This window comes from Zeus faber (genome assembly GCF_960531495.2).
Source record: "Zeus faber genome assembly, chromosome: 6".
Classification (NCBI taxonomy): Eukaryota; Metazoa; Chordata; class Actinopteri; order Zeiformes; family Zeidae; genus Zeus; species Zeus faber.
The window spans coordinates 16,719,359-16,732,053 of NC_137201.1; the positions used below are offsets into that span (position 1 = coordinate 16,719,359).

The 12,695-nt window shown below is 43.0% G+C and overlaps 1 protein-coding gene across 1 annotated transcript in view; it reads left to right on the top strand.

The window, feature by feature from the left end:
* The window catches only part of banp (BTG3 associated nuclear protein), a 39,167-nt gene extending 28,452 nt beyond the window's left edge, over positions 1-10,715 (top strand). The window contains exons 12-13 of the mRNA XM_080002720.1: positions 6,150-6,290; positions 9,658-10,715. Of these exons, the coding sequence (XP_079858846.1) occupies positions 6,150-6,290; positions 9,658-9,774 (258 nt within the window). The 3' untranslated portion in view covers positions 9,775-10,715. The remainder of the gene's footprint in view (positions 1-6,149; positions 6,291-9,657) is intronic.
* The last annotated feature ends 1,980 nt before the right edge of the window (positions 10,716-12,695 follow it).

Below are 12,695 nucleotides of genomic sequence, written 5' to 3' on the forward strand. Positions count from 1 at the left end.
AGAATAGTGTATATAATGTGATACTTTATCCCCAGAGGGAATTTCTCTCTTTTGGACCAGGTGCACACAGTCAGTCGTGGATCTCGCCATCTATCTCAATCCATTCCCCCAGGTTTTACAGGGGCTGTTGCCAGCGAGAAGAGACGAGGCAGATATGGACATTGGAAGAGTTTGTTTCTCTCCAAATAATGTGTTTTGTTTCCATTTTTTATAACGGTTGCTGGCAATTGTATAAGCAATTGTAAAACTGATAGAATCTGACAGATGTACTTTAATGCCTTAATGACTTGGAAACTCTAAAGAACTGCATAGTGATGTCAGATGACAGATGTCTTTAATAGCAGACGTGAGAATAAAGTTTGGACTGTTTGCGCTGTTGGCCACAGTGCATCAGCAGTGTTGGATGAAGGTTTGACTGCGACCTGTGGAGTCCTCTTTCTGTGCAGGGGATTGGTTTGAAGGCTCAGATGCACTCCAGAGATATCTATCTTATAAAGAGTTATTTTCAGATTCAGTCCGGATGTTCTTCTTTTTATGAAAACAAAACTTGGCTCAAATTCTATTACCTGCTTTATATGTCTTACAAGCAAGTTTTATGTTGAACCAAGTTGCCTTTTTTTTTTTTTTTTTTTTTTTAACTTTCAAGGAGAAATTATTTATACTAAAGCCAACTTTTCAAGATATTGTTTTGCATTTGGATGTTTTACAATCTGTTCATTTTCACTTGCTCCCTTGAATCAAATGGGATAATTAGAAGCATTATAAAATCATCATATGAAATAAGGAAATTTATTGACATTGTTAAAATGTCAATAAGCAGTCCAAGCTTAGATTTTACTAAGGAACAGAGAGATTTTCTAGTCAAAGCTTTTTGGTTTCATTTTTCAGAGCCTAACTCTAAATTACGACTGTTATTTTTGTCAAAAGTCCCCTTTTGATTTGCTGGTCCCGGATCATAATTCAAGCCAAGTTGGTTTTGTCATAAAACCCCTATAAAGCTGCGAATCTGACTCAAAGTCTGCTGGTGGGAGTTGCGGTGCAGGGATGCAAGGGAGGGTTTGATTGAATGCAGGTGTTGTGTTGTGGTGCAGGAAAAGCGTGATGGTGTGGGTGGGGTCGGGAAGCAACGGGTGGTTTAGGAGCACCACAGTTCCTGAGCAGCTGATTATTATTTGTTTTTATATACATATGTAAGCCATCATTAACCACCACGTAATCAATAATATCAAAGTGCAATCATACCTCATTTGCTCAGCTATCTTCTAGTTGGCTTGAATATCTGAATTATTTCAAACATCTGTTCCCCCCTGGAAATCGTTGTGAATCATTTTGAGCAAGGCATGTGCTGAAAAGAGAATATACTTAGGTGAAATCAACAAAGTACTTGTGGAAGGTGCTGACTCTAATGCGACACGGATGTCTGGCTGTTGTGCTGCTTGTCCCTCGAACTCTATAGAAGGTAATGTCTATGAGGCTCTATAAGGCAGGTTCTAGTAAGGTCCCCTTCCTCTCTGTGCGAGTGGTTCAGCCTGGACATCTGTCAAGGGCCCAGGAGGGCCGCAGATGCAGATGTTGTTGACGGCTGCAACGCACGAAGGAAGTTCCAGTCACCCTAGACTCCAAATGTTTCCTTTTTAAAAACTTTTTTTTTTTTAAATTTCCCTGCTTTTTAGTATTTTTGTGTCTTCTTTTGAAGATCTGGAAAGAAGAGGTATTCTGTTGGGATCCAATCCACATTGTTGTTGCTCTTTTTCTTTCTTGTTAGAAGATATGTAGAAAAATACGTTTTGTGTGGAAATAGATGGTATATTATGAGGGATCCCAGTGGAGACAGTGAAGTAAACACTCCAAATTTTATGAAAGATCTGTACACACAGACACAATAGGCAGGTGACGAATGGCATAGTCATACTGTATGCGCAGCTGGATTCAGGAGACGGTGTTTGAGCCTGGGAAATGACGCCAGGCTGTACCTTGTTTGTAGACGTGTGAATAAAGCTGCTTTTGATCTAAATGGATTCTGATAATCTGCACAAAATCATTCAGAGGGGCTACATCACATAAGAATTCCATGAGATAGCTATCCAGAGCCAGTTTTTTTAATAACTGAAGGTTTTTCATTTTAATTGGTTTCATATGAAGCAGAAGTTGAAATAAAATGCTCAGAGAGGGAGAGAAAAAAATAACAAGAAATCATTTTTTGCAAAAACAAAATGTGATAATATCTGCACCTGTAATTGTTGCCCAAGATTCGGGCAGTCTGTTGACCTTCTTTGTATTGAAGAACACATTCTTTAGTTTCCATTCTAGGTCAGAAATGTCTCAATTGGTCTTGTAAATTTGAATAAGAATGCTTTCACCCAATAATGTCCAACAAATTACTTATATAGAGTTGGTTATTATGTTTCAATCAGGTAACACCAAATGTTTTTTACATATCTATCTGTCTCTCACTTTCTCTGTCTGTCTGTCTGTCTGTCTCTCTCACTCTATTGCTGCGTTTCTTCATGATACTGGATCCATTATTGCTGAAAGCATAGCATTCACAAAAGATTTATTTCTTTCTTTCATTTACTTTTTTCCCCCAGAAGGCCATAGCAACTAGCAAGCTCTGCAGAGAATTTAAGATGCTCTTGATTGTCCAGTGTTCTCAGTGTCAAGGGGCTGAAGTGCTGTTTTCTATAACAGACCTTTAATCCAGATTGTCTATTTTGCCCTGTTACCCTCCGACATAAAGATTGCCAGCCAGCCAGCGCAGATTATTTACAGGCCCTATTCCCTAAAAGCCAGAGGTTACCAATAACTAATGCACTTATTATTGACTTATTGGCTCTTTTCTGACATATTGAGCTCATGATGTCAAAGCAAATATATTAAGGCTATATTTAACGGGGTCATCCCAGCTCTTTGTTGACACACAGTTAAACAATTCGAAAATAATCGTTAGGTTTGCCAAGTTGAAAGTGTAAACTGTACAGCATGTGTGTTGATGGGTCTTCATCTCCAGGTTGAGAAACGTTATTACCTCACTTGAACTCCTGCTTTTCATGTATTCTGTTTATTTGTCTTGGTCTTCCATTGTTTTGCTTGTATGCAATTGAGGAGCTACAGTGCTGCTACTCGGTGCTATAGGGGTGCTTAAGAAATATGAAAGCATGATTAACTTAAAGTGTGGCCTTTCACTACTTTTTTTCATGATTGTATTATTATTCTTTTTTTTTTTTTTTTTTTGCATTAGTGAGGACAGAACCGACATGATCACTTGCAATTTAGAGGCAGGAACTATGCACTCTCTCCATCAGTGCAACTATACATTTGATCTTCCAGAAGCACCTCTGTGGACCTATGTCTCTTGAAAGAAGAATAACCAGTCCATACATGTCATTGTCAGGCACCGATCGGGAGACGAGTTGTCCTTGCTCGTTACTGTGTAATCGCTGCAGATATTTCAAACAGCATTCCAACTCTAGAAATGCCTTGATGTGCCGCTATGGGCTACTCGACACAGCTGAGAATGCAAAGCAGCTCTTAAAAGAAGAGAGCGGATCTGGTTGGCTAAGACACATGTTTACGGTCTGTGGGACGAACCGTGCTGGTCCTCAAACCCCACTAATCACACTTTTCCAAGTACCAGTTACATCGTGAAGTGGATCATGATTGCAAATAAAATACACACAGACTCACACATAGACAATTGGTGCAAGCCCGGTGTAAGACTAAATGGGCTCACAGAGATCCAAAGCAGAGGATGTATCTTTGGATGCCTTTGGTGAGAAAGCTCTTGGGCAGCTGTGCATCTGTCTCAGTTCTGACTGGCCTCAGTAAGCTGAGCGCTGGCTACAAAATCGTCATGGATTGCTTACTGGTATGGGATGGAGTACATATCTGAACTGTGTTTACACGCTTTTGCTGGCAGATTATTCATCACCGCCTTTTAATCAGTGTGCCTAGTGTCCTGATTAATTGCGTGTTTTTATAGAGGTCATGCAGACTGTCATTCTTTGTCTGTGCTCGATATGTTCTGGTTATGTGATCGGGTGAGTCAGGGAGGCATCCTGTACTAATAGCTTCCATCAGACCAACTGAGCCTGGTGCGTTATGGTGAAGAGGAGGCTGACTTTGTGGTGAAACTGGCAGAGTGTCAAAGTGTAAATGAGAAGGCCGACGGGGACTAGGGTGGTTAACTGCACTCAAAGGGTTCTTCGCTGAGTCACATAGCTTCAAAGGAAAAGTTGAATCAAATGGGGGTTTTTTTTTGTTGGGAGAGGGGTACATAAGGTTTGTGGAATAGTTGGGGGGGGCAACAAACATCATCTGTTGTTGAGGCTTGAGGTTTTTCTGCAGACTTGCTTATTCTTCCTCAAATTGTGAAATGTCGACCGAGCACGTCCCTATTCCATCCAGGGCCATGGGAGAACGTGCTGTTGCTGAATGTGGAGCCGGAGACTCGGACCCCACGTCGCATGGCAGAAGAAGCCTGTAAAGAGATGCACAAAGAGACAGACAACATATTTATAAGGAGAATAAACAGTCAGGCACGCCATGAATCTGGGAAGAAAGATGAATGGGAGCATGTTGTAACTCACTGTATGCATGGACAGTTTTAAAACCACGAAAGCCCCTGTGAGAAACTCGAAGCACCAAAAGTTGAAATGTGGAGCCTTACACCACATTTACCAGAATGGTCTGCGACCACTCTGTGGATGAATAACGCAAGTTCACACGGTAACCAGGTCTAAGTGACTATTTCCCTCCAATTGTCTCTGTGCATTTCCGTTTGACAGTATGATTATATATTAGTTTGTATGTGTGTTGGCACATTGGATTGGCGCTATCTAATTAGTAAGCCGTGCTCTACAAGTCACAGAGCTTGTGCACGTGTGTGTAGTTCTACACATAATGATTTGCATTTGTGGTTGTAGCCAATCTATAGCAAAGCCCTCCACAACCTATGGGAATTTTGCTTTGTGTGTTGGAACAGGATAAATCAAATGAAACAGGCCAAAGGTGCGAGACCTTTTAGCGGAGCGAAGTTTCTGGAACAAACAGGACACACATTAGTCAGTGTACAGCTGCCAAAATGATGACCTCAGAGGCGCTAGGATGAAATAAAAAAAACAAAAAAAAAAACTGAAGATTTGTTCGCTGAAGGTGCTTTTCCCTGCAGCATTAGTCCTCTCTCTTCATCTTTCTCTCCCTCATTTTAGCCTCTGCATTTTCTTCTTCCTCACTTTCTTACCCCCTGAATTGGTAAGAAAGGAAACGGCATCTCCAAAGCGTGGTACAACAAACATACATCCTCTCTCTCTCTCTCTCTCTCTCTCTCTCTCTCTCTCTCTCTCTCTCTCTCCCTCTCGTTCGTTCGTTCGTTCGTTCGTTCGTTCGTGCGTGCGTGCGTGCGCGCTTATATATATATATATATATATATATATCGTGAAATGAAACCATATGATGAATGAAACCAAATAGAACCTAATTTAACTAGCGTATCACGTTATTCAACTCAGGAAAACAAAGCTCATAAAAATATAATTGAGTTGAATGGACCATAAAGTTCCTGTCCCACTTGATGTATAAACACAGAGAGCAATGGCGCGAAAGGAGGAAGAAGTGTTTACATGTCGCTTCGATACAAGTGTGGGATATTTTTTTTCTGCCACAAATAACTGTGTGTGAGAGAGACACTGTACTTGGACAGACTGGTGGCTGTGATCAGTAAAATAACAAACATGCCACTTAGGACATAAATGAGGCTTTTGTTTGCTCTGATTTTAATTGGCCACCATTTCTACTCCCCTGGAGTTCGTTAAGGACCACGATTATCAAACAGAGGCCAATCAACAGCCATAATGGGAAAATGCAAGTTCTCCAACGCCAGGCTTGCCAATCCAAAATATAAAGACTGGTTGGCAACGGATTCCAAATGGGAAGCAAGCTAAATATAAACTTGGTTTAAAAAATCTCCAACATGTAGTCATATGTATCACTTTAGTCTTCTCTCAGCGTCCCCTGCACCCAGAATCACAACAACAAATAATGTATACAACATGATGCAAAAAATGTATGGTAAAACTATCTCAATGTGCTACCGATTATTTGTATTATTTCCCGCCATCCATTCTCCTCCTCTGCTTCCTTCTGTTGTTCAGGTGTTGCGTGGAGCTCAGCTTATTGCAGTGGCATCAGCTGACGGAGGGGCCACGGCAGTGGAAGGTACCACGCTCCCTCCTGACATCCAGGTGCAATATGTCCAACTCGCCCCTGTAGGTGACCACGCTGCTGCCGTACAGGTATATGGACACACACGCAAACACTGTTTAAAATTTTTTTCCAACAGATGTGCACACAGACACGTGTAAATAGTTTGTGTTCAGGAAGAATGTCGAAATCCCGGCATGTAACAAAACTCTTTCAGGCAAAACAGATCCTAGTACTAATCCAAACCAATCACACTTCACATGCGTTTGTTTTTTAAACTAACCATAATAAATAGCTCAGCTCCCCACCTCCCCTTCCCTCCTCTCTTTTATCTGCAGGACATCAGTAATCATTTCCTCACTGATGCATTTAGTATGCTGGTTTACTGAGAACTTATGAAGAAGGCTGGAGTAGTCTGGGCTAAGAATTAGACTAATGAATTTGGGTGCCGAGCAACATTAAATATTTACATCAGTACTTCCCCTGTGTAAAAGCTGTGGGAAGTCATGAAAGTTGCTGGTGCCTCAGTGAATAATCACACAAAGTTACCAGAACATGAGCACATTTATACTAAGTTCTGATTAGAATCCTTAAATGGGAGTATGTGTTGTATGTGTGTATATTGTCTTTTATCGGGTCGCAGTGGTATGGCAGATTGTCTGGTAATCAGAGGGTTGCTGGTTCAATCCCTGGCTCCTCCTGGTAGCTTGCCAAAGTGTCCCTGACCAAGACCCCTTACTGCTCCCGATGAGCTAGGTAAAAGAGGGTCCAGTACTGTGGTGGGCTTGTTTGTACTGGACTAGATCACTCTGTGTAAAACTAACAGGGACACCATGTTTGAGAGATTAGTATCATATTCACTTTCCACAAATGAGCAGCCAGAGTCTTGTGGTTGCCAGTGCAGACACATTCTTTAATGCTATGATAGGCTGTCCAACCCCATAATGAGACAGTTCATGTTCATGTGAAATATTTTATTATAACTACTGTCATATTGGATGTAAAATTAGATAGTGAGATCTGCAATTTGGTTGGATTTACTTACAAGTACGATTCATTGAGCTATTTTGTTCCTAATAATATTACTTATGAAGCAAAAAAGCCTCGGGTGTTTTGTCTAAACGGTAACCATGCAATATAAGATAGACAGCCAGGGCCTCAGAATAAGAGATGCTATAACTTCCACATTATCTTAAAATCTTTCAGTTGCAGAGTTGGCCGAACCAGAGCCATCTGTCAAATAAAATACCCACATCAGCAGGGTTTTGAAGTGGGCAGACTGGCTCCGTTGGGAATGTCACAGGGCGGCACTTTTCCATTGTTCTGCTCTCCTTAGTTTCCATTTTCCTTATTTAATGCTCACTTTACCCCCACAAGTCAAGTTTGCATGCCGTTATGAGCACCGTCCATTCCCAGTGGCAGCAAAGGCATTCCTCTCTTTCATTGACACTGTAAACAGAGAGGATCTAAAACAGCATGGCTGCTCAAACGTTTTAAGGCTGTTTATAAAATACAAGACCTATTGCGAAGCGGATCTCCCGAGACACGTGTGTAATGTGATTAATCATAAATGTTTCGGTGGAAGACACTTGAAGAGCCAGTTTTTCAGCCCAGTCACTCCCCAACATTGCACAGCTGTTTTTAAGGTTTTTGCCCTGACAATTTGCTGAACTGTCTTTGTTGTTGTTGGGTTGTTGTCTAGGTAATGAGTTCCAAACCCCTGGGAAAATGGGTGGAGTTGAGACTTCCTTTATTGATGATATCCTTTGGCACAGGCCACACAATCAGCCCCCTAACGGTCTGCTGTTTATTCCTGATTTTATGAGCCTGTGCGATTGTGAGTTGTATTTCAAGGTCTGCACTTTGTTTCATCTCAGCCGGCAAGAAATCAAACTTTGTTTGTTTTCCGGACTGCTTTCTTTCAATTGGCTTCATGTTGACAAAGAGCTGATATTTCCCCCCCAACATATGAGTTTACAAGTACATTCGACAGATATCAACAAATACTGTTTTCACACCGAAATTAGCGGGTGGACCCGGGTTTTTCAAAAAAATAGGCCATTGACAACTTTCCCATTGCCAGGAGAACTTTGGGGTTTTTTTTTCTGCTGCATCACGTTCAAAGTCATGTACACGTCGGAAAAGGGCCGTGTCATGGTTCCAGTGTGATGGGGAATAAAACATTAGAGGCCACAGCAACTTAAACAAACAATGACATAAAACTGTAAAACTTGAAAAAGGAATCGGATCTTTGGGATCGGGTGTCGCCGTGTTTTTTGGTGCAGTGGGAAAGGTTTAAAAGTAAACTGTGTCTGATCAATCATCATGTTGCTGTTCTGTGACGATTGGGTTTACGTTGGAGAATAAGGATTCGCAGAAGGAGACAACGTGTTAAGACTTTAGTAATCCGAAACTTCATGGTAAAATCCAACTGAAGCTTTTGAAAAAGCAGAACTTCATGAGGCTTCAACCCAGTTACTGTGATAGTTACAAAAGATGTATGTATGTAGAAATAAGACATTTAGTTAAAGAAGTCTCAAAAGACGATGTAGAAGCTCTCAGGTGCGACCTGGCCCACCTGCTGCAAAAGGCACCAAACACTGTTGTGCTTTGTTCTCGTAGTTTGTCGTTGTCGCGATGTGTGAAGGTCAGAGGAAGGTTAGGTTGTTTTTCCCTCCTTTTGAAATTTGCTTGGAAGCAGATGAGAGCAAGTCTCTGAATGTAACACTTCAATTCAGAGACTTGCTCTCATCTGTTTCCAAGCAATTTTTCTTTTTTTTCTTTTTTCAATAGTTTCCATTGCACAAATTAGATGAGATGAGCCTACAACAGTCTTGACAATATTTTTGTACAGGAAGGACTGCTTTCTCCTGCGGGGATTCCGTACCTTATGGCAGAGTTTTGCCATGTGATGGTTCAGACCCAGGTCAGCTCTGGCAGAGCAGAGTGCTGATACGCGTCCCTTACATAATGCTCCAGCAGTCCGTGGAACGATTTTTGCCAAAAATAATACACCCAGGGCAAGTAATCCATTATCCAGCAGCATTCCTGATTGGAAAAAGGAAGTTTCAGTTCAGCATGGCCAATGTTTTCAATGCTTTGTTTAAAACCCCGAGCCCATGTAAGCCATACTTTGCCATTTCACTGCTAATGGGTGTACCATATCAGCACAACCTGACGATGCTGCAGGGTGAGCGCTGCTGCGGTGCAGCTGCACGACAGACAGTGCTGTTGTCGAGGATTAAAAATTGCAGGTGCGTTTGAGGGAAGCTTTGGCACGTATTTGGAGGAAGGAGTGAGTCACTCCCCGTGGTCGTCCTGCAGGGAATGAGTCAGCAGCCCCATGTCTTCCGAGGGTTTTACCAAGTGACTCCTTCCTTCCTCCGTTTGACCCACAGAGACGACTATCTCTGCCATCTCCCTTCACTTATCGTCTGCCCTCTCTCCCATGCAAACTAGGCAACAGAGCTGGCCCCGGGCCTGCAGGGGGAAATGGAGGTGAAGGAGGCCATCCAAGGAGCCATCCAGGGGGAGAACGGCGAGGTGGTCCAGATCGTCAGCTCCGTCGCTACCTGAGAGACTTGCTAATCCTGCCCGGAGCGAGGCTTTACCAGCGAGAACACAACACTAGAGGTCAACACATGAGTAGCGCGTACAGTTGGTTATTAAACAAAGTGGAGAGCTGTTTCATCTTTTAAGACAAGATAACTATAAATCCTCCGCGCGGGGCATCCAGGAAACCACTCGCGGCCCCACTTAAACTTCTCCAGGCCTCGCACGCCAACTGTGGCACCGGCGGAATGTTCGCCGGGCCCTCGGAAGAAAAGGCCAGGATTTCACCGCGGAGTTTTCCGGCGTTTTCCCTGCCGTCAGGGGCCTCGCCCACTGTAGTATACACAGTGGGATTACACCCCTCCCACAGAAGATGCTACTGATGCAGAGCATCACCCCACCAATTCATCAGCACATGCCCTTGTTTACATAAACTTTGGAAAATAGTAGTTATTAGGAGCTAAGCTGCTTGGCTAGCACTCATGCCCCCGCTCCCCTCAAGGGTTTTGCACAACCCTTCATTTCAACTTGCACAGGAAAAGCAGCACTGTACTCGTACTGTGCTCCGTCTCCAGCCGTGTGTTGTCACATTCGACTGCGACGAAAGGGAGATGTAGCTGAGGACGGCTAATTTGGGTCGAGATCAATCCGGTTTCCCTTTGTGCTGATTCACCCGCTCCCTCGTCTTAAACCCTGCCTTCACTTTTATCAGCTGGTTTTCATATTGGCTTTGCCGCATAACTCTGTCTCTTTGTTTGATTTATCTAATTGTAACATGCTGACATTTTTTTTCGGAGGTAGATTATCACATAGCGGACAAGAGGAGACAGTTGCAGACGCTGCAGGTTTCTTGTAAAATACACGATGAAAAAGGTTTCTCTTTGTTTGTTTTTTTTTTTTTTGTTTTTTTAACCTCGGCTCCGTCTCTGTTAAAGAAACATGTTCATGTGAATAAAAATATTTTGTGGTCATCCAAAATGTGTGTTTCTATTCTCTCACTTTAGTATGTCCCGGTGTCTACATTTCTTTTTGCCCTGTTTTTGTCATAAAACACTGGTCAGTAAAAGTGGCTTCAGATGCCAAAGACAAATATCGCTTTTATCTACCAGAACGGTCGTCGAAGTTAAAGGGGGTATTTTTAAGATGGTTTTGAAATGACAGGGCTGGCTTTTGAGCTCTTGTTTACTTTTCAGCCAATGTTGTTATTGAAGTGAAACTTGAAAAAATAAAAAATAAAGGCTCGTCTTCTTAGAACCGTGGGTTCCGACCACTGTACACAGAACCTAGAAGGAAATGCATCGCATTTATTACACATTCACTTTTTTTTTTAATGCATTAGAAACTCTTAAAATACTAACAGCGAGGTGCCGTCGCGGGGTTGCGTTCCTTCGACTAACACGAGAGATTATTTCACGTGTGTGTGTGGGGTGGGGGGGGGGGGGGGGGGGGGGGGTGAGTAAGTGACGTCGCGTCGGCTATCTCCGGAGACGGAGACCAACAGATAAGCGCGACCGTGTGGAGTGCTCTGCTGAGACGTTTCCCACACTCTGCATGATGTAATAGTATATTTTGGAGTGGCGGCAGGAACCAGTCAAGGAATTGAACTTGAGAAAACAAGAGTTTGGGATGGGCCGCGCGGTGCTTCCCTTGTTTCCTCTCATTGGCGCTCTCCATTTGGACGCCTTATATAGTCCCCTCTTCTCTGCCGACTCCCCCGATCCCACATGAAGGATGGGGGGATTTGGACACTGGGCCGAGGTGTCTGGTCAGATGCCGTGCTCGGAATGAAAATTCCAAACTTAAGATTACGATTCGGGGTCCTTATCACACACTTTTGGCATTTCAGCAGAGTTCAAATGTTGTGGACAGTTTGTATCACGACCCCTCCAATTAATCTTGCGCTGCGATATCTTCTTCTCACTCAAACGAAAGCAAACATGCCCCTGCTTGCGATGGCCTGAGCTCTCCACTTTTACAACTCTGGGTGCCGTCCATGTATTTGAATAGTTGCCATAGCAACGGGCCCTCTCGGACTGCCTCCGCGATAACCTCGCTAAATCAAAAATGATAACTGGTCTGATTAAATTGTTTGGAGGACTTTCTCAAATCACAGGTTGTTTTTATTGCAGCACTGACAGTGCAGTGCTGCATTTGCAGCTGCCAAGGAAAAGCTTATTCTTTGTGTATCCACTCAACAACGTAGGAGACGTGTGTGTGTGTGTAGGAGAGGTGGTGGCGTGATGGAAAATGGAAAACCCTGTTTGCCCTCCTCTGTTTGAGCTCTTCCATCTATGTCTTTTTGTCTGTTTTGGTTGGGTTTGAGTCCTAACGACCAAAGTGGGTGTGGGTTTGAGCCCTGCCAGGTTTTACTCTGTTTGCTTTAAACTGCACTTCACTGTCTTTAGCATCTCTTTTTATCTCTTTACTTGTATCCATCTTGGCATTCATATAACGTCTGCATGCCTTATGTAAAGCATTTTGAATTACCCTTGTGTAGGAAATGTGCTCTACAAATAAACTTGCCTCGCCTAGTGAGCACCGACTGAGCGCTCTTAAGGCTGTTCTTCATGCACTTTGTTTAGAACTCCCTCTGATGCATGTTGTCATACACTTGGAGAGCTACCTCGGGATGTGTAAAGATCAGTGGACATAACACTAAAATGTTTACAATGCAACAGTGCAAAAGGGCTCCAGGTCCATGAATCAGCTATTGTTATCTTTGGAAAAGATGTTTTTTTTTGTTTTTTGTTTCATTCCCCGGGGCGAGCGTGAGTCTGGCCAGCAGTCAGATTGCAACAGGAAGGAGGGTGTCCCGGTTTGCAAGATACACACCTAAGTCAGTTTCCTCCACATGTTTTGTTTACCCCCAACACGCTAAATATTGGGGAGATTCTTGCCGCTGCATGTGGGGTCTACTACAGGAAGGAGCCTTGGCGCAGCGCGAA